At 40.5% G+C, this 20725-nt stretch overlaps 1 protein-coding gene across 1 annotated transcript; it reads left to right on the top strand.

Annotated features, from left to right (window-relative positions):
* The first annotated feature begins 3518 nt into the window (after positions 1–3518).
* LOC148043143 (uncharacterized) lies at positions 3519–19486 on the top strand. The gene is made up of 7 exons (XM_087727094.1): positions 3519–3648; positions 4112–4238; positions 8330–8431; positions 10747–10859; positions 18417–18472; positions 18570–18638; positions 19398–19486. Exons 1-7 carry the CDS (start codon positions 3519–3521, stop codon positions 19437–19439), a joined length of 639 nt encoding a protein of 212 aa, XP_087583220.1. The 3' UTR covers positions 19440–19486.
* The last annotated feature ends 1239 nt before the right edge of the window (positions 19487–20725 follow it).

Here is a 20725-nt window from a genome sequence, read left to right as displayed (position 1 = left end):
ATCATCATCATGCTGCTTCCATATTTTCTTAATCTGCTCCTGCTTTATGTATGGCATACTTCTGCATTTTAAAATCCCCTATTCTACTTTCTGTGGAAAAAGGATAAACATCAAAACCAACTCAGAAAACAAAATAAAACAATAGCATCAAGCCACATTGCCCTAGAATATGCGTCAATCCTCCTTTTTCAAAATCCCAGATCCAATGTCTGTATTACAAAAGCGAAAAAGTGAATTTGTGTAACTGAGAAAACCTGAAATGCTTCTCCCCCGTCCCTTTGAGAGCATCTCAGCTGGGAAATCTCTCTCCTTCTGCCGTTGTTTGGTCTGGAGGCTCCTTCTGTCTGTTCTGCAGGAGGAAGAAATGGGGCAGAAGATACTGTAGAGGCCATTGGGACTCAGGCTGGAAAAAAAGAAGAAATGGTTATTTGGCTTTTCCAACTTGAGCAGAAAAACGTTCTGCACAAGAATGAAGCTTCCTGTGGAGGGTAAAATAAAGCAGCCTTTGGGGGGGGGAATAATGCCTCCCCCCGCCACAAGAACAGAAAGTCCAATATCTTTAAAAGCTTTTAAATAGCCTCTTGAAACAACCGAGCAGGAGAAATGGAATCATTTCACTGCAATACTTTAATATTTGCAGGAAACACACAAAAAGAAAATGGTAATAAGGCCTCACAAATGGGGAAAAGAGGAGAATCTACAGGGAGAATGTAATCGTAAGTAAGGAATCCACTTTTCATTTGCCTGCCTGTTAACAGGAGAAATTCAGTTTTCCTCCATTTGAAGGAGCTTCGTAGCGTTATTTTCCTAACCATCTGGAGGGTTACCATAGTGTGTGGGCCTTCAACCAGTCTCCCCCCCCCCCCTTTACCCCTTTTCATTTGCATGAATTCTGATTTTGCATGATGAAGATCCTGGACAGAGATAGCTGATTGGAAGGAAGGAATTGTCCGGCTCCTTCTCCTTATGTCTAGGGACATTATTGGGCAGCTGCTTAAATAGTGTGCAGTGTGCAGCAGCGGCCAAAAAAGCCAACACAGTCCTAGGCTGCATTAACAGAGGGATGGAATCAAGATCACAGTGTTAATGCCACTTTATAAGGCCTTGGTAAGGCCACCCTTGGAATTCTGCCAGTTTTGGTTGCCACAATGTAAAAAAGATGTTGAGACTCTAGAAAGAGTACAGAGAAGAGCAACCACAACGATAGTCGGGAGGCTAAAACATATGAAGATGGTTGCTGGAATTCGGTATGTCTAGTTTAATGAAAGAATGACCAGTGGTGACATGATAGCAATGTTCCAATATCTCATGGGCTGCCACAATGAAAAGGGAGTCAAACTATTCTTCAAGGAGTCTGAAGACAGGACAAGAAACATAGAATAGAATAGAATAGAATAGAATAGAATAGAATAGAATAGAATAGAATAACAATGAGAATGAGAATGAGAATGAGAATTAGGATAGTACAGCATAGGATAAGAATTAGAAGAGATAGAATAAGAATTAGAATAGCATAGGATAGACTAGGGTAGGGTAGGATAGAATAAGAATAAGGATAGGATAGGATAGGATAGGATAGGACCTTGGAGGTCTTCTAGTCCAGCCCACTAGTCAACCAGGAGGACCTATACTATTTCAGATAAGTGACTGTCTGATTTCCTCTTAAAGAGATGGAAACTAAGGAAGAAGAGAATCAACCTGCAATTAAGGAGAAGCATCCTGACAGAACAATCAAGCAGGGTGACAACCTGTTTTCAGAGGTTGTGGTTGCTTTAACACTAGAAGTTTTAAAGAAGAGACCATTTGTCTGAAATGATATAGGGTCATCTGCCTGAGCTAGGGGTTGGACTAGAAGACCTCCAGGGACCCTTCCAACTACTCCATTCCATTCCATTCTATTCTGTTTGGTAATCACATGGTTGGGAAATAAATCCGGCTTCCCCATCGACTTTGCTGGTGAGATGGTCATAAAAGAGGATGACATTACCCCGAGAGACTGCTACTGTCATAAGTACATGGCAGTTGCCAAGCCTCTGAATGTTGGGCTCAATTGTGGTTGTGAGTCCAGATAGCCAGGGGGGGGGGTGTTGAGGGGGGGAAGGTCCGTGGGTTGAAGGAGCTTCCTTGGTCTTTCAACTCTGCAATTGTCTCTTTTAACTTTATTTTTTTAAAAAACCCTTTGTTTTCAACTGTTTTATATCATATATCATCATAAGGGTGGAATGCAATGGATGGAAACTAATCAAGGATCGAAGCAACTTAGAACTAAGGAGAAATTTCCTGACAGTTAGAAAATTAATCAATGGGAAAATGTGCCTCCAGAAGTTGTGAATGCTGCAACAGTCATGTGTCATGTGTCATGTATCATGTATCATACAAATAAAAAGGCCAAGCCCAGTAGTAGAGACCCAATCAGAGAATAAAGTTGATCAGCCATAATCTGGGTTGGCTCTTTCCAGATGGAGAGCGGTGGAGAGCGACCATTCCATTGGGTCATTCCTAGGAGAGTCCTGGCTTTGCTCACCATGATCTGGTGAATGGGATGAAGAGGTGATCAAGGGGACCAGTGGTGGGATTCAGCCAGTTCGCACCTATTCGAGAGAATCGGTTGTTAACTTTCTAAGCAGTTTAGAGAACCAATTGTTAGAAGAAATCTCCTTTTGATTTTTCCCACTATACAGGGCTAATCCTGTAAGGAAGGCAGGAAACAAACATTCTGGTGTTGTTTCTAGCACAATCTTAATTGCCCTGCTTACAGAAATTGCCTCTCCGATTAACCCTTATGACATAGTAACAGTTAATGTGAAGCGCCCATCGATGTGAGTGACACTGAGTTGGCCATGCCCACCCAGTCACATGACACCAATCCCCGCCTACCCAGCTAGTCATTAGGGCAAAGAACCAGTTGTTAAATGATTTGAATCCCACCACTGAAGGGGTCCCTCCTTATCCCACCCCCATTAGGTTGGAAAGTAAGAGGCCCCTTGGGCCATGACATCAGCTGCCCCTCATGAGCACATAAAGAATGCTGTGATGTCATGGCCCCTGGGGGAAGAGATATAAAGGCCAAATTGAGGGGGGGGAGAGCTGTTGAGAGTTTAGACACTTGACAAGTCAAGTTGTGTTCTCAACTCAGTTGTGTTGAGAGGCGACCAGAGAATAGTGGAGCTATTTCAACCTAGAGTTACAAACTTTCTCCTTCACTGATAGCATCTGCTTCCAGTTCTAGCGGTCACTCTTCATGGCAGGATGTCTGATAGGCTCAAAAAGTTGCCTTTCCTGAAGAAGAAGGACAGCCAAAAGTCCCATCCGCAGATCAATAATAATGACAACCAGGAAGCCCAGTTCTCTAGCTTCTCTAGTTTCTCAGCCAGTCAGCGACTCTCTCAAGTCTTCCCTTTGCTTCTGAAGTCTTCCCCGGCTCCAATGGAGGTTGGGAAGAAGGTTCAGCTTCCAGCTCTGGTGCTGCCCAATTTGGCAGGCAGAGCAACTGCCAAGACCCCTCTGGGCTTTCTCAGATGGAGATCAAGGGTGGCCGGAAGGAGCACCCTCCCTTGCCAAGGGTGCCCAAGAAGGAAAAGGCTCAGAGGAGCCACCTCACCCAGGGGAGAAAATGCTCCCCAAACGCCGTCCCCTCTTCCTATCCAGGTATCTACACTCCAGGCCTGGTCTACCTCTGGAACCAGCCTTTTCCTCTCACATCCGCCCATCCCACATTATCAATCAATCAATCAGGGGGTTGGATTAGAAGACCTCCATGGTCCCTTCCAGCTCTATCATATTCAAAGCCCTTGGCCTTCTTTACTGCTTTGAAATTTCACAATGTTTTAATCTTATCATTCTTTTAAAAAAAAGTCATCCTAAATTAATCTTAATATTACATGGCTAATTTTAGATGCTCTTTTATATGTTGATTGTCCTGGAGTTCAGAACTCCTCCTCAAGAGGATTGTCTAAGGATATGAAGATCAGGGATTCGGGGCTTATGACACATTTGATCCCTCCCTCAGGCTCAGCCTGCCCACCCCCTACATGCAACCTTTTTTTCTTCGCTTCGAGAAGGCTTGTTCCGTCGAACTCCCCCTCAATCTCAGTCCGTCTCTTCTTCCCAGAACTCTCTGACGAATTCTTCAGATATTTGTGGAACAGCAAGAAGCCATTAAAAGGAAGATCTGTCAAAGAACTCTTGGACTCCATGGAGGAGAGAGAAATATTGGAGACCATCTTCGTCCTCTCCAGGTAAGCAGCTTGGTTTGTGGTGGGCCTGGAGGTCCTTCATGGAGAGGTTGCAGAAGCAGGGTTGCCCCGGTGGAGATGATTTATCCCCAAGTAGAGAAATGTGGTTATTGAAAAGCTGCTGAATTATGGGGCCCTTGGTGGGAGAATCATGGAAGGACCATGGAATGATCGGCACAACCATTTTGGACCCCACCTCAACATCAAGACAACTGGATACTTAGAGACTGTCACCAGCAAATCCATGGAGAAAACCTGCAGAAGATGGACATTTTTCAGTATCTGGGATCTCACCTCCAACGCAAAAGTCTTCTGACCTAGGCTTTCTTAATGAGCATGAAGCAAAGTCTGGGTCCCAGCAAAACCTCTCTTTTTTTACACGACTGTGAAGTCCTTTCATTCACTGTCAGCCAGGCTTGGCAAACAGTCTTTCAGAGGAATATTTATCGACATGAAACTTATCTCGCTCGGAGAGCTGCCAGATAATAAGTTTCCAAACGCAGGGCAAGGAAATACTTGGCACAGTGTCTCTTACAATAACAAACAGAACTTTCCACTCTTGAAATGACTGACCAAACAAATTGTTTTCTGCAAAAGCCTCTCCTTGTTCGCTCCTCTTTTGTTTCCAATGGGAGGGGCCAATCACCTCCAAGCTGACCCTACTTTCTTAGTTGTTCTTGTCTTGTCTGCATGCACACATTGGGAGCAGGCTCCAACTGTTCCTCAGCATCACTGTTGTCTAGATCCCTCTCAACCTCCAAAGCAGAGCCCTCGTCTGAGCTTCCCTCAGTCCCCAGGACTGGCACTTGTTCCTCCCCAACCTCCTCACTGTCTGACTCTGCAGCCAGCTCTGCTGGCCCCTGGCAGGCACAACAAAAGTGGACATCAATGGTGAGGTGCAAGCAGGGTGAATGCAGCCTGGATGCACTGGCGAGAACTCAATGGCGAGAACTCAATGGGTTGACGGACAGATGCCAAGCCATCTTGACTCTAAAATCTACAAGACAATGATCCCATCTGTTGCAAGACTGACAAAGCCAGGGCGGCCCCAGAAAGGAACGGAACAATGTGGAAAGTGAAAGTGTTTCTAGCTGGTGAGAAACTTGTATTGTTTTTTAAAAAACGGACTGCCTATAAAATCTAAAAACTAATTTAAATCAAAGAATAGAAGAATTTAGTGGCGAATTTGATTTTTGTAATGGTTCTGGACAGTGGTTATCTTACTTTTTAAATGCTATTTATGATTGATTTTAAGCAAACGCTTTTCAAATGGATGGATTATTCTTTTAACATTTTTTGTGACTCTGTAAGCTACAGATGGATTGTTTTGACTTCAACATTCTAAGCTTTTATTGCTTGGCTGTTTGCCTTAAGATCTGATAAGATTTTACAGCTGTCCCTTTGAAGTTTGTTTTCGCTTGCAGAGAGTTTGTGAGTGAGTGTTTCAATCTTTCTGAGCTTCTAAGAAAAAATACAACTGCATATGAACATGGCTTCTCTCCAAGAGTACTCTCGGTGCTGCAGAGGGTGTTGGATACAGAGGAAAGAATTGAGAGAAAATTGGAATATTTGGTGCATTTGGCAACAAAATGTGATGAAAAAACTGAGGATGTTCTTCAAACACAAAATAAGAAGATTGAAATTCAAAGAATTGAAATGGAAGATGAATATAAAGAGATTGACCCTCTTGATATTCGTGGCAATTGGTTTATTTCTGAGGGAAGAAGGAGTGGAATATTCGAAGAGGAATTAAATGGAGAGAAATTTTATTTCAAAGAACAGGACATAGAAGAAGACAGCATTAAAGAATTTATGGACTATGAAATACTATTTGCAAAATATTTGATAACACTGTTGATAATTAAAGAAAAGCTGAAAAAGGAAACAGAAGGAGGGTGTCAATATTACATGAGATACTACAAACAAGGAGTTGCTAAGAGGAGTCCATACAGATTTGTTTAATTGAAAATTTAAAAAGCTTTTACAAATATTTACCTCCCCTCCCCCACCCTTCCCTCCCGAACTCTTTCCCCACCACCACCACCACCCCGATTTCCCAGAGCAAGTACAGGGTATAAATCTTTAACAATCATATTCTAAAGTAAACTAAAAAAAACTTTAGCATCATCCTCACTTGTACTTTAACTCCTCTTTTGTTAAGCTAACTCTAAACAAATTATGTCATTCCTTGCTTCTTCAGTCAAAAGCTATCTGGAGTAAAGGGAGCAAAATTAGAGAGCAAGAGGATGAACAATTTTATAAGATATGGGACTTGTTTTATCGGTGGCTAAGGGAAAAAAAACTTTGGAAATGAAAAATGATATACTTATGCCTTAATTGAAAAAAGTAAATAATGATATAATTATGCTGTGAAATAATCAAACAATGATACAATGAAGTATTAATATAAGGTCTGGTGATATAATGTATAAGGTTAAGAACTTACTATAATGATATTTCGCTGCTGATAAAGCAATTCTAATAGGGGAACAAATGAAAACTGGTATATATAGGCAGCGACGCCTTGTTGAAAAATGAAGGAATAAGATCTCTGTTTGAAGGTATGAAATGCAAGGTTAACAATGAATAGAAGTATACTTTCTGGGGGGAAATAATGCTAATGTTAACTGAATATATATTGTAGAATGAAAATGAGGCCTTTAGTTATATTAGATGAAATATCTGAGACGGTAAATATTATTTGAAGATGCAGAGGTTAAAACAACTGTAAGCAAACGACATGCTGCATGTGATGATGGTTTTTTCCCCCCCCCCTTCTTTTTTGAACTTTTTTGTCTTTTTTGTCTTTTTTGTCCTTTTTGGCTTCCCCCTCCTTCCCCCCCCTTTTTTTTAAACCCTAGCTTATTGTGGTGTTTATTAAATATACAACAGAGAGATATGGGATGTATAAACTTAGTAGGGATGCACCAACTTAGTAGGGATGCACCTGTGATCAAATGACATATTGTATGTGATGATGGGGTTTCCCCCTCCCTTTTTTTCTTCTCCTTTTCCCATTGTTGTCTATGTAATAAAAAATAAAAAATAAAAACTTTAAAAAAAAAAGCTATCTGGAGTTTCTTAGTCCCATATTTATTTTGAATATAATCAATCCATCTTCTCCATTCCAGCTTATATTTCTCATCTGAATGGTCCTTGAGATATGCTGATATTTTAGCCATCTCTGCTAAGTTTGTTAGTTTTAACGTCCATTCTTGAATAGTAGGCAAATCTTCCTTCTTCCAGTACTGCACCACCAACAGTCAAAATCAAATTAGTCTCTATAACAGTACAATCAGTAGTTATACCTAACAAGAATAACTGAGGGGTAAACTTTATCCTTTTTTAAAAAATATTTTGCATAATCCACCATATTTTTATCCAAAATGCTTTAACCTTTTTGCAAGTCCACCATATATGGTAATATGTAGCATCAACACAATCACATCTCCAACATTTAAGTTGTAAATTCGAGTACATGCAAGCCAATTTTTTAGGGTCTAAGTGCCATCTATAAAACATCTTGTAGAAGTTCTCGCTCCATATCCAGGGACCGTTGACTCTCCAACTGAAGGCTGACGGGCAGCCCAGGCTCTGCCACTGTCTCTCTCTTTGACAGCTCCATTCCCTCTTCCCCCTTGGAGCTCTCAGGTTGCCTTGATGCAGACCCTGACTCCCATGCCTCCTCTTCCTCCTCCGATTGGGCTGCTGGAGGGGCCAGAGGCTGACAGGCCACCTCAATAAACAGTGATTAATCAAGGACTACCAACCTCCGGAAAGGGGTTGTTTACTTGCCATTCCAGACAGTGGAAGACAATCTATGCTCTTCATCTGGACAACCGTTCTCATAATTTGTGGCAGGATTTTTTCTTCCGTTCATTTCAGCTCCATCTCATACAATCTGGATGGTCCTTCTTGGGTGCTTTGTGTCTGTCCCAGCTAGAAAAGTCAAACAAATTATCATATGCATCCTGGCACAGAAGGGAAACCAACTCTTCCCCTTGGAAATACACAAAAGGCCCTTCCTTCCTCTGCTCCTTCACTTTGTCACAACTTGTTTTTTGTTGTTGTTGTTCTTCTTCTTGTCCAAGCAGATTCCTGCAGTCAAATGGTCCAGAGGTCAAAGAAGTGTATTGCTATCCATCAACAAGTCTGCAATACAACCAAGCACTATCCAGGTCTTGGCTAAAGATAAGGTAAATATGCTGAGGTTTTACACTTTTAGGGCTCCAGTTGTCTTAGACGCAACATCAGACAATGACAACTCACTGTAGCCAACTCATTCCTACCCATGAGCCACGGCCAATTCACTTTCGATTAATTCAACATTTCCATGTTAAAAATCATTTCAACATTGTTTTTCATGTTTCATTTTGTCCCTCCTTTGGCATCCTTTCTTTGATGCTTCTCTTCCATTATTTCTCGATATTAGGCAGACAAATGAATAATAGAATTACAGACTCGGAAGGAGGCCTTGGAGATCTTCCAGGCCAACCCCTTGCTCAGGCAGAAAACCCTTTACCATTTCAGGCAAATGGTTGTCCAATCTCTTCTTAAAAGCCTCCAGTGATGCAGCACCCACAACCTCTGGAGGCAAACTGTTCCAGTGGTTAATTGTCCTCACTGTTAGGAAGTTCCTCCTTAGTTCTAGGTTGGTTCTCTCCTTGATAAGTTTCCATCTGCTGCTTCTCATCTTGCCTTCTGGTGCTTTGGAGAATAGGTTGACACCCTCTTCTTTGTGGCAACCCCTGACATATTGCAGCACTGCTATTTGTGTAACTCTGGTTCCCGTGTGAATTGGCTTCGGCGAGTAAGCCATGGTTAGTTCGTCGTGCCAAGAGCGGTAAGGTGTCCCAGTCCACCAAGGAGAATTAATGCACTTAAAAAGACGAAGCTGCAAGATCTTGACAAAAATCATCAAGCATTTCAGACCCCCAAATAGGGAATTAGCAAGAGGACCTATGGGGATGGGGAATGGGTGTGTCTGTGCAGGTCTGGCTGCTATCTTGGCTTTTCCTGACCCGGGAGCTGCAGGGGGAAACGGCCCTGTGCTTGACGAAACGCGGCCCATTCCTGATCCTCCTTTGTCCTCTGTTTCCTTTTCCGATGAGTGGAGATCTCTAGGACTCATGGACTCTTTTTCCAACCTTCAGATCAACAGATATTATGGGTTAAAACTGAGGAACTGCAGGAGGAAGGACTTTGTGCAGGACCATATCAAAAGACTTCTCGTGTTCTCAGTTTCAGATGAGACAGACAAAGATGTGAGTGGGAGTGGACTGCCTATGGGGGCTGGGACCTCCAACTTTGTGGCGTCCTTGGTGCTCTATAAGCTTGGTGATTTTCTTGCGACCCAACTAGGTCACGTCATCAGTTCTAGAAGGGAAGAGGTTTTGCAGTGTGTAGGTGAAGAGAGGAGGAGGAGGGCAGGAGGGGGAGGGGCAGGAGAATAAGGAAAAGAACTGTGGGTTTTTTGGTACTCTCTTAACTTGGTTGTTTTCTTGGAGATGTTTCATTATCTAGATAGTTACCATTATCAGTGCTAGAAGGGCCTGGGGTTTGCAGAGAAGAGGAGGAGAAGGTGAGGAGAAAGAGCAAGATTAAGAAAAGGAAAATATGCAAATGTTTTAATTCATAAGCATCACGGAATCTTGGAAACCATCCGCCTCGCTGCATTTTGTCATCTGCCCGAAATCCTCCAGATCCTCAGGGAGGTTGGCCCCAATCAAAACCTGAGGAGACGGTTTCTCTTTGATGGCTCCTGTCAAATCCTGTGAGGACAGATGAGGCTCAGACAGCTGAGGTAATGGGGAACAGGGTTTATTGACAAGAACGAGATAAAACACAACAATAGAAAGAGTATGTACAAAAAGAAGCACCTAGGGCCTGCATTTAACCCCTTTTTTTTTCTAAAAGGTATTTGTTTCTAGGCAATGACGTTTTAATTTTCGTGGAGAAGGGGCCTGCATTTAACACGCCTTTTTTCTAAAAGATATTTATTTCTAGGAGGTTTTAAAAACATTTTCCTCAAAGGCAGGGGAAAAAACACAGCCCCTTTTAAACCCCGCATCTGGTTTTTACCTTCATAAAATCTAAAGACACATATTTTGCCAATTTCCCCTTTAAATCCTCATGTAACCAATTGAAGCCCACCTACAGGAAAAGACAAGGAATATTAACAGAAATTAAAATGTTCACAAGATGCAAGTCGTCAGGTGATATGTAGGGGTTAAGCCTTGTTTAGGCATGCCTGGGACATGCCCGGGGATGTCATACCCCCTGTAATTCTGGGCATGCGGAAGGCTCAAGGACTTGTCATTTCAAGAGCTGGGAACTTTTTGCAGGTAGCCTTTAATTCCAGCAGTCTCTTGAAGGTGGCAACCTCTGATTCCAAAGATGTTTTTAAAACAACAACAAAAGCCAGCATCGCATGCTCTGACATAAGACCCCAGCCGCCAGAATGCAACAAACCCTGTTGCAAGGGTTATGATTAAGAAATTTTTTTATTCAGACCCATTTTGCACGGCTGCAGCATGGTGTGTTGTAATTTTAATGCTGAGGTGCAGAGTACTTACGGGACAGTATGTGAAACAGCGAGTGATGCTTCATTATCTCCCAGCAATGGTAAGTAAATATGTTTTTATTTATGATATTGTAAATGATACTGGGGTGGATAGCTCACTAACAAGATGTGCTTTATATTTTGTAGACTCCAAAATAATAACACCTAGACAGCAAACACTTCAAGACACCCCAATTTTAGGGGAGGAGCCTGCCGTCGCCGGTGGCTCAACGGAGCTGCCCTCAGAGTTCTGGTCTGTATATCTAAAAGATCTATAGATATCTCTCCTTTCAGGCAAGAAAGGAGCAGGGAGGAACTCAGTCGTTAGAATCCTCTTTGTAGTTCACAGCCTTTTGTTTTTCGCTGTGAACGGAGAAGAGGTTGAACAAAAGCTGAGTTTTTTTTTACTCCAGCCAGATCTTCTCAGCTGTTTTTTTCAGCTCAAGGCAGGTCGTCCCCCCCCTCAGGACAAATCTAAGCTATTTAAAATCAATCCGAGCAGCGACCATTCCTGAGAACCTTTTTTTATTATTATTCTTCAAAATACCAGCTTCAATTTTATAAAAAACTCCTTTGTCTAACTGCTTTTCAAAATGGCAATTTTATAGCTTCCGCATTTGATATATGATATATTTAATTAGCCCTGTTTTCCTGAAGACTTCTCTTTACTAATTGCCAAAAGTTTATTGAAAGTATTTTATCTTAAATCAAGGTGAGCAGAGACTGTGTTTGTTTCCTTTTTATAATGGCTCCCAAATCAAAGCAATCTAAATGTTTTTTCAACAATACATCCCAAGCAATTGCTATAAAGCCGCAGCTTTTGCTTTCTACACCCTCTACTGGAGATTTGTTAACGAAAGAATTTCTTTTTGAAACTCTTAAAGAATTTAGAGAGGAAAGGAAGCAACTTATCTCGGAATTATGTGATAAGCTTGATGCCAAGATTGCTCAAACAAAGGAGAATATGATCGGGGTCATAACTGTAATGACAGATTATATTGCAGGAATGGAAGATAAACTGGAGCTTTTGGAAGAAGCTAATTCTAATCTGACATCTAAAATTGAAATGTTGCAACAGGAAGTTGAAAATGCAGAAAGACAACTTGTTATGACAAATTATAAAAAGACTGCATTTGCAATAAGAGTTAGGGGATTGCATGAAAATGAACAGGAGAATTTGAAACATACCTTTTTTGAGGCTTTCAGTCGTTTGGTGGGAAGTCCGGGACTCAACTTTGATTGGCAGATCCAAAAAATTTACCATAATTCGTGGGCAGCAAAACAGAGACAGCTTCCGAGAGATATAATTATATATTTTGCTACAAGAGAATCCAGAAACGCGATACTACAAGAGTTTTACAATAACAGGCTGTGAATTGATGGACAGGACTTGATCGTTTTCAAAGAAATACCTCCCCAAATGTTAAGAGCCAGGAGAGACTATGCTTTTCTAACTAAAGAACTCAGAAATAATCAGATACAGTACAGATGGGAGGTGCCATTTGGTATTACAGTTATACTTGATGACCAAAAACATCGCCTCAATTCTGTTTGGGAAGCCCGAGACTTTTACTATAAGATCCTAAAGGCGGGACTTCCTGAATTACCCGGACTTGGACAAAGACAAGGAGAAGTAGAAGAGAAACAACAAAGCACACAACTACAAGGTGGGAGGTATCATTTTCCCCCTCCGGAAGGGCAGAAGAGCAGAGAACAAGGACTTAGTTATGCTTCCAAAACATTTGTTTAATTTTAATTTGAATAATACTTTGTGACTTCTGTCTTGTATAAAATGGTATAGTGGTATACCGATGAAGAGACATTAAGGCTGAAAGAAATGATGCTGATTTCCTCGGAAAATATATTGTATGAGACTTAAAAAAAGACTTGATGGATAACTCTGAACTTTTATATAAATTGTTTATGATTTATTTTCTAGGGCGAGGAGGGTGAAGTTGTAGTTTAGGTTGAATAGAGTTGGGATGCCTGGTGTAGATGGGAGGGTAGTGAAGGTTCAATTAGAGCTTATTTTGAGCCAGAAAGTAAGTTGATTTTTATATAAACTGTTATTGGAATATAATGTCTGGAAGGATATACCCAGGGAGTGTGCAGGGAGGCGGAGCAAATATGAGAGGAGTACGGATGAAAATAAAATATATATATGGACACGGGTGAGGTAGGATGAGAAGAGTTGGAAAAGGAAACCGAGAGAAGTATTTGAGATGTGTTTAAACTGCTTTTTTAGAGAAGGAGGTAAAAGGGACAAATTAAAGGTTTGGAAATAGACATATTTAGACAAAGAGACAAGGTCCCTAGCTAGAGTAGAATTCTATTTGATTAACTTATTTGGTTTCAATATAGTTTGAAATCCTGCAAGTAATAAATTAATTGAGATTAGGAATGATGTACATTGTTTAAGTTTTTATAATGATGGGAAGCTGAGCTCAATGTAGAGAGTTTATTGATTTTTCCCTTTTTTTTCTTTTTTCTTTTTTTTTATTCCTTTTTTTCCCCCTTATCTTTTATCTTTTAATTTTTAATCTATTTGGTTTTAATATACTCTAGACTGTGTTTGATAAAAAGCTATGCCGGGTATGGGACCTGGGAAGTCGGAAGGAGGCTTGGGAGGGGGGTTTACTGGGGGGAGGGGGGAGGGGGGAAATATAGTTTCAACTTCCAAAACAATAAGATTGCACTTGTATACTGCTGCTCTTTTTTCTTTTTTTTCTCTTTTCCTTTTATTTTCCTTTTTTTTTCTTTTCTTTCAATTTTAGTATAAAATACAAATCGAATAGATTAATGAATAGTAGAAATACACCGAAGCAAGGAGTAGAGGGAAAGAAGAGGGAGGAGTAGAGAGGGAGTGAGAGGGGAATGTAAGGAGGGTGAGATGGAGGGAAGGGGAGAAAGGAATGTCTGAGGGGGAGGGGAAGTAGAAGAGGGGAATGCTGGAGGGGAGAAATGAAAGTTGGAGGGGGAGAAGAAAGGGTGTATGGAGGATGAAGTGTTATGTTGGTTTTCTATAGTGGAATAGAAGATGAATTGTGTTTATTGTTTTTTTAATTGCACAGTATGCAAGTGATTGTATAAAATGAAAATGAAAATGAAATAAAACAGTTAATATGAAAGACACCCCGATTTTATATTCCAGTGCTAATTGCCATGGTCACAAAGCTTCTGCAGATTTTTCTTTTTTCTTTTTTGAAAATTTTTATTGTTTTAATTAAACAAAAACACACAAAAAAAGAATCATCTTTCATTACATCTTGTAGAAAGCGTTTTGATTGGTTACACACACATTTCTTGCTTTTCTTCCACAATCATTACATATATTTCATTCAAATTGAGTTGTACATTTTGGAATTAATCTAATTTACTATTACCATACCACAATTCTCATTTGATTACAATTACTTAAACGTGCTTTTATCTAAAATCATTTGTATTTAAAGACACAACCACATACTGGCGTACATTCACAATCTCAATAAATCTCCCATGACTTTACACCTTTATAACATAGTCTAAAACAAAGTCAGTTAGTAGGATATCTAAGCATTCCCTCCCCTTCCCCCCGCCCCCCGCATCTCACAGATTAAAGCTTATGTCCAATTTGCTTTTACTGGTACAACTCACATGTATATATCATTAAGCATTATACATTAACATTTCCTTGTTATTATTGTAGTTAACTAATAATTATTTACTATTTGTATCATCTCTCCTCTCCTCAGGCCCAAAAGAGATTATATCTTTGTAGCAAGCTCTAAACAAAAAAATTATTAAGTCCCAAATTACAATTTATATCCAGTTTATTTTTACTAATTAAGGTTGTCATTTCATTATTATTATCGTAGTTAATTATATGTTAACAAAATAAACATTTAAAATCTAAAGCAATCTAAAAATGCTAACATTCCTACTTATTAATCACCAAAAGTATCAATTAATATTTCCTTATTATTATTGTAGTTAACAAAAAAGAAGTAAATTATTTACTATTTGTATCACATCTTCTCTCTTCAGACCCAAATAAATTATACCTTCATAACAAGATCTAAACAAAAAATTATTAATAAGATTTATGGGTCTTTTCGCCAAATCCCAATTTACAATTTATGGCCAGGTTATTTATCCTAATTAAGGTTATCATTTCATTATTAATGTCATAGTTAATTATATGTTAACAAATAAACATTCAATGATAATCTAAAACAGTCTACAAAATGCTAAAATCCCTACTTATTAATCACCAAGAATTAGCTAACTTTTTATCGTCAACTATCATTATCAACCTGTATCTTTCCAGTAGCAAAACGGTCTTATCTCTCTTGCCAGTTGTTGTGTCAATTCTCTTTTCAGCTCCTTTCCAAAGTTATAAAATTCTCTCCGCACTTTTTTGCTTAGAAGATCTCTCATGTAGTCTTGTTGCCCTTGAATTGTTATTAACATTAGTTTATCTTTGGTTGTCAAACTTATTTCTGAATAGATTTGTCTTAACTCCATCCTTTTCAATCTTTTTTTTCTCCTGTATCTTGAAATTTGGGATAAAGCTCCAAATTGTCCAATTCACTTTTTCATCTTCCCTTCTTTCCGCTTTCACCCACATTTGCTCCATTAATGAATTCATCTGTTGTCTTTTCTTTATCTTCTGTATTTTCATTCTCTTCTTTAATTTTTGGGGCTCCAACCCCATCATCTTTTGCTGTGAAAAACAATAGTCTATCCAAATTCTTCTCAAATCTCTCAAATCCTTCTAAGATATTTTGAATTCCAACCAGGATGTTTTGAAATTTTAAGGTTTCCTCCTCTGAGTATTGATCCATTTTTCCAAAAGAAAAGAAATATAACAAAAGAAAAAAGGAGTCTAATAATCACTGCCACTCTAGCCTGTAAAACTTTTTTTATGAATATATCTATATTTATTTTAAGTCTTAAGCACAAGTTCTATTGTACTTTTCAAAGTAGAAGGGTTCTTATCTTTTTCTTTCCTTTTCCTTCTCTTGCCAAAATACTTTCCAAGAGCACCTGCAAAACGCAATTCGTGCCCTTGAGTCTTTATCAGGTTTTATAAACAAGTTCCAAACCCTTCCATTACAAAGTCACTGAAACCAAATAGGAGTGAACAAAGGATACATTGTTTCAAGGGAAAAAAAACTTCAGACTCAGGCTTCCAAATGGCAGATTCAACTTTTTTATACTTTTTCTCAATTTTGAGAAAAATCAGCTTCTGCAGATTTTTCTGATCTAGACTATAAGTGGGATTCTAAGCTATCCCAGAGAAGATGCTATCTACCCAGTAAGCTGGAGAGTTGTAATTTGTGTAAAGGCTGGTTTGCTTGCAGCTACGGACATGATTTGTGGAATACAGACGAGTCAACTAATTGTAAAGTAGCATATTATGCCCCTCTATATTCTGCTTCTGATAGTGGTAATGAGGGATATTTTTCTGATGGATGTGCCATGCCCCTCTGAACTATGTATAACCAATAAAACATTGTGTTAATGTCAACACTTGACCCATTTGTCAGTGTTCTTTCAGTATAATGATGCATGAAAAAGCATTTAAGCCATATTTAGTATTCACTATGATATGTAAGGAGTTATGGAGGTGTAAATACCCTGTTTCAAGAAGCTAGAAAACATGATAAAAACCTGACTATGAAGACGTGGCTGTCAGGGCAAGACGCTTATCTGCTTCATAAGCCTGTAATAATTAATTTTCCTACAAATAAATCAGTAGTGTCTGGCTTAGATCATCAGTGGCAGGCCGACCTCATAGATGTGTCCAAAATTTCTAAAGAGAACCATGGAAAAAATACATCTTAGCAGTTATTGATGTGTTAAAAGAGGGCGGGGGAGACACAGAGAATTTCAAGAGAAATTCAAGAGAAACAAAATGACATTTTTCTTTGAGAAGCGGGTACTATAATAGCATCCGACAACTGTTAGAAAATATGAACAAGCTTATATCAAATGTCAAGGATGGCCCTAAGACAACCCTACATTATGATTCAGTGGGTCAAAAAATTAATCTTAAAGGAGAAGAACGTCATACCATTCTAGTTAGTGGAGAACATGAACATCTGTTACGTATGTTCCCTGGATTCAGCACCTTATATGTTTACACAGACATTGTAGAGCTCCAGATAGTAGGTGACTTCTATGTGCCATTACTACACTGTGTGCCTGTGTGTGGGCAAGACAATGATTTCATAATAATGACCCATGACTGTCCACATTATGTGCCAGTCAGCAAACATCACATCGATACTGTTACTATAGAATCAAAACCAACCTGGACAAAAACGTGCATTTTTATCATGAGAAGATGATTGTCAAGCTTCATTTTAGGCCTCGGAAAAGTGAAGGATTGTTGTAAACGAGGAGCACAGGAGACCTCAAGACTATGTGGCTTACTACAGGACACAAGCCAGGGGAGGCCTTCCAGGCTTCAGAGGAGCATCCATTATGTACAGGACCAGTTTAGGAGGGTTGTTCCGTGAACTTTTTTTTGAAAGCAATGCCTTTTTTGAGATGAGGATTAGAAATCATTAAGCTGCATGTGAAATCTGCTGCCAAAAACATTACCAGAGAAGTTGCGGGGCATCTTGTATCCCGTGTTGTTGAGAGTGGGCAGGATGGATCAGGGCTGGTCATAACCAGGAAGAATTATGCATCGGACCCACCTATTCCATTTAAAAAGAGAAGACTTGTGAAAAAGCCCCGTCATACCAAGAGGAGACATGCACAGAAGAGGAAACCCTGAGCCAAGGAAGACATATTTTAAGACAATATGTCATTTATTCATTCTGCTTCAGAGAAATGTGTTAAATCTGAACTGGATCTTTTTCAACTGGCACCTACACAGACCAGTATTGAAAACAGTACCTATGTCGAGATCTCTCCTTTATCAGGGCTAACACCCAATGCCCCCTGGAATTTTTCATCATGGGGCATGGTGAGCATTACATGGATTTAAACAACACCCTGCTGTGTGTGAGTTGCAAGATTGTAAAGGCTGATAGGTCAGATATTGATGATGGGGCAAGGGTGGTCCTGACCAACTACCTCAGAGCATCACTCTTTAAGCAGCTGGATGTTACCTTGGGAGATCGGCTCATTACACAGAGCCATCATTAGTATTCTTATCAGGCCGTAATTGAACTGATTCTCAACTCTGGTGGTGATGCGCTGGGTACCCAATTTACTTCTGGGGATTTTTACAAAGATGACTCAGATCTCACAGAAAGTACCTTACTGACAGTGGCTGGGAACTCTGGTATCAAAGCGAGAGCAAGACACATGGCCGGTAGTTGTAAATGGGACCTACTTGGGCCTCTGCGTAGCGATCTGTTTTTTCAAGATAGACTGCTAATTAATGGCGTTGATGTGAAAGTCAAACTAACAAGAAGCACTAATGAATTTTGCGTGATGAAGGATGGCAATGAGAATTACTTTTAGATTCCTAATTTCTGTTTCTGTTGGTTAGCAATTGAGTAGGTGACTTCAACACACAAAAGGACAGTAATCTTCCTTTTCTATTATTTTGTGTGCTGGTTTCATCCTAATGCAGTGCATGCAATGAAAGAGTTCATTTCTGTCTCTTCTTTGTGCAGGTCATTCATTGGAGTCAGTGATATTGAAGACTGGCAAGGACAGTCATCTTCCTTCTGTAAGTCGGTCTTTTATTGTTTTGTGTACTTATTTTAATCTTATTTAAGTAGTAAGGACACAAAATAATAAATTTCCTTTTTTATATCTTTTTGTAGATCATCCGTTGGGGCAAAGAATTCAGTGACATCGCCACTCCCCAAAAGCAGATCACACCTACAGGAGAGGTTCCAAATTTTTTTGAAACCCACCACTGGTTTGAACCTGCAGCTAAGTGGGGAAATAAAGCTTTGGTAGATCAGCAGGTGGAGGTGAATTCCCCCAGAAGCCCCCCTCCCCCCTTTCAGCTCTGAGAGAGAATCTGCAGCCTTTCAAACATTCAGTTAACGGCTCATTTTCAAATTTCCCCCAATAAAAATCAAACTGCCCCCCTGTTGGGACCCCAAATTCCCTGGCCAGCTTTAGCGGTCCCTCTCAGTGCCTGAAGGAGCAGCCTCCAGTGCAGCCTTTCCATCCTAGCTGATTTTCACGGGCAGTGGCAAGGGCAGCTAAAGCCGGCAAGGACCCACTGTCCTCCATTTTGTGGCTCTTTCCTGAGGTGATTTTTTTCTCTCCCTCCATTTCCTCCACTGCCTGCAGTCAGGAAAGGTTCCCCAAAGGGGGAGAGGTCGGGGGCAGAGGGGGCGGTTGGAGAGGGAAAAAGGCTGAGCAGCCCTTCCTGGTTCTTTTGGGATAATTCCAGAGATTCCCAAGGCTGAAGGGACCCCAGAGGTCATCTAGTCCGACCCCTGCCCAAGCAGGAGCCCCTCTGCCCTCCCTGAGACCTTCTCCCATCCCAGCTTCTGTGGGCTCAGTTCCCATGGCAGCCTGGGAGGGGCCTTCCCTACATCTCTCGCCCCCCCATTTTCCCCCTCCTTTTATTCCACAGACTTTGCTTGGGACTCTCAGGGTCTCTTTCTTGAGCTCTCAACCCCTCCTATTCACAGGGGCTCAGTTGCTGTGGAGGGGGGCAAGAGGGAGTCACCTAGCATCTCCCCACAGCTGCATTGAAGGCTGTGGCCAACACAAAAGGCGCTGGAAGGTTTCCAGGGCTGCCATTCGACTGGGACATATCGGCCAGTGGGATCCCCCTCCCCCCAAGGGTCTGCCTGAACTTAAAAGGTGAGAAATATTTAAACAGCAATCTTGACTTTTTCTTTCGGACTCAAATTTATTTATTAGAGCTGAGGCCAGAATAAATGAAGTATTATATTCTTGTGGGTGTGTAGTAATAAATGTAATGGAGTATAAAAAATAACTAGGGACGCGGTGACTCTGGCTAAGACACTGAGCTTTTTAATCAGAAAGGTCGGCAGTTCGAATCCCTAGTGCCTCGTAATGGAGTGAGTTCCCGTGACTTGTCCCAGCTTCTGCCAACTTAGCCGTTCAAAAGCACGTAAAATGCAAGTAGAAAAATAGGAATCACCTTGGGGGGGGGAAGGGAGCAGCGTTCTGTGCACTTTTGGGGTTTAATCATGCAGGCCACATGGCCACAGAGACGTCTTTGGGCAGCGCTGGCTCTTTGGCTGTGAAACGGAGATGAACACCGCCCCCTAGAGTCGGGAACGACTAGCACATATGTGCGAGGGGAACCTTCACCTTTATAAACATAATTAAGGGTGTTTCAAGTAAAAAAAAAACACCTAAGAGGGCTAATTTCTCTCTGTTCTTCTTAATTTACAGAAAACAACAAAAATTTCAAAGCTGTCGTCATAAAAAGATGAGCTCCAAGTGGAGAAGCAGAAAAATGCCCACCTAATTGCAGAAAAGGAAGAGCTCTGGAAAGATTTTGAAGAAAGATTAAGCAGGTGAAAACTTTTAGATAGCAGCCCTCAATTTCTCTTCCACAATTGCATATTAAATTCTGGTAGGTAAGACAAAAAGGAAAAAAAAATAGCTCTGAAGTGTCAGAAAAATAATTTGGGGTTCCAACTTGAGCTGGGATTGCAGAAGAATAAATAAAAATGAAACCCAGACAGCTGTGAGGAAAAGAGAATTATTCATTCCAAATCGCAGAGAGGTTTGCCTATGGCAGCAGCTAGTACCTTGCCCTGGAAGTGTGTAGGTGCTGATGCTAGTGTGACACTTGAGGGTTGTGGGTGTGTGTACATGCTGACCCCAGAGAAGGGATTGATTAAATCAAGTGATATGGATTTGGTCTCCTTTGGACTATAAGCGTTATGGTTACATTGTGCTGAGTTTGGCGTCTTTGCTTGTGTGTGTTTACAGTTTGAAATAAGTATTTAATTAATGTTAAAAGGATTTCAGAGGCTGT

This window comes from Thamnophis sirtalis, unplaced genomic scaffold, assembly GCF_051295495.1.
Source record: "Thamnophis sirtalis isolate CommonGarterSnake01/CBP01778 unplaced genomic scaffold, rThaSir2_p1.2 scaffold_13, whole genome shotgun sequence".
NCBI lineage: Eukaryota > Metazoa > Chordata > Lepidosauria > Squamata > Natricidae > Thamnophis > Thamnophis sirtalis.
This window is presented reverse-complemented; position numbering and strand designations above follow the sequence as displayed.

What these genes read in the sequence shown, in the direction of transcription:
- LOC148043143 (XM_087727094.1), top strand. Translation starts at nt 3,519, where the DNA reads ATGGAGATCAAGGGTGGCCGGAAGGAGCACCCTCCCTTGCCAAGGGTG. An exon ending in TTCATTATCTCCCAGCAATG is followed by an intron (nt 10,860 to 18,416) that starts GTAAGTAAATAT and finishes TTCTTTGTGCAG; the next exon opens with GTCATTCATTGGAGTCAGTG. An exon ending in AGATCACACCTACAGGAGAG is followed by an intron (nt 18,639 to 19,397) that starts GTTCCAAATTTT and finishes TCCTATTCACAG; the next exon opens with GGGCTCAGTTGCTGTGGAGG.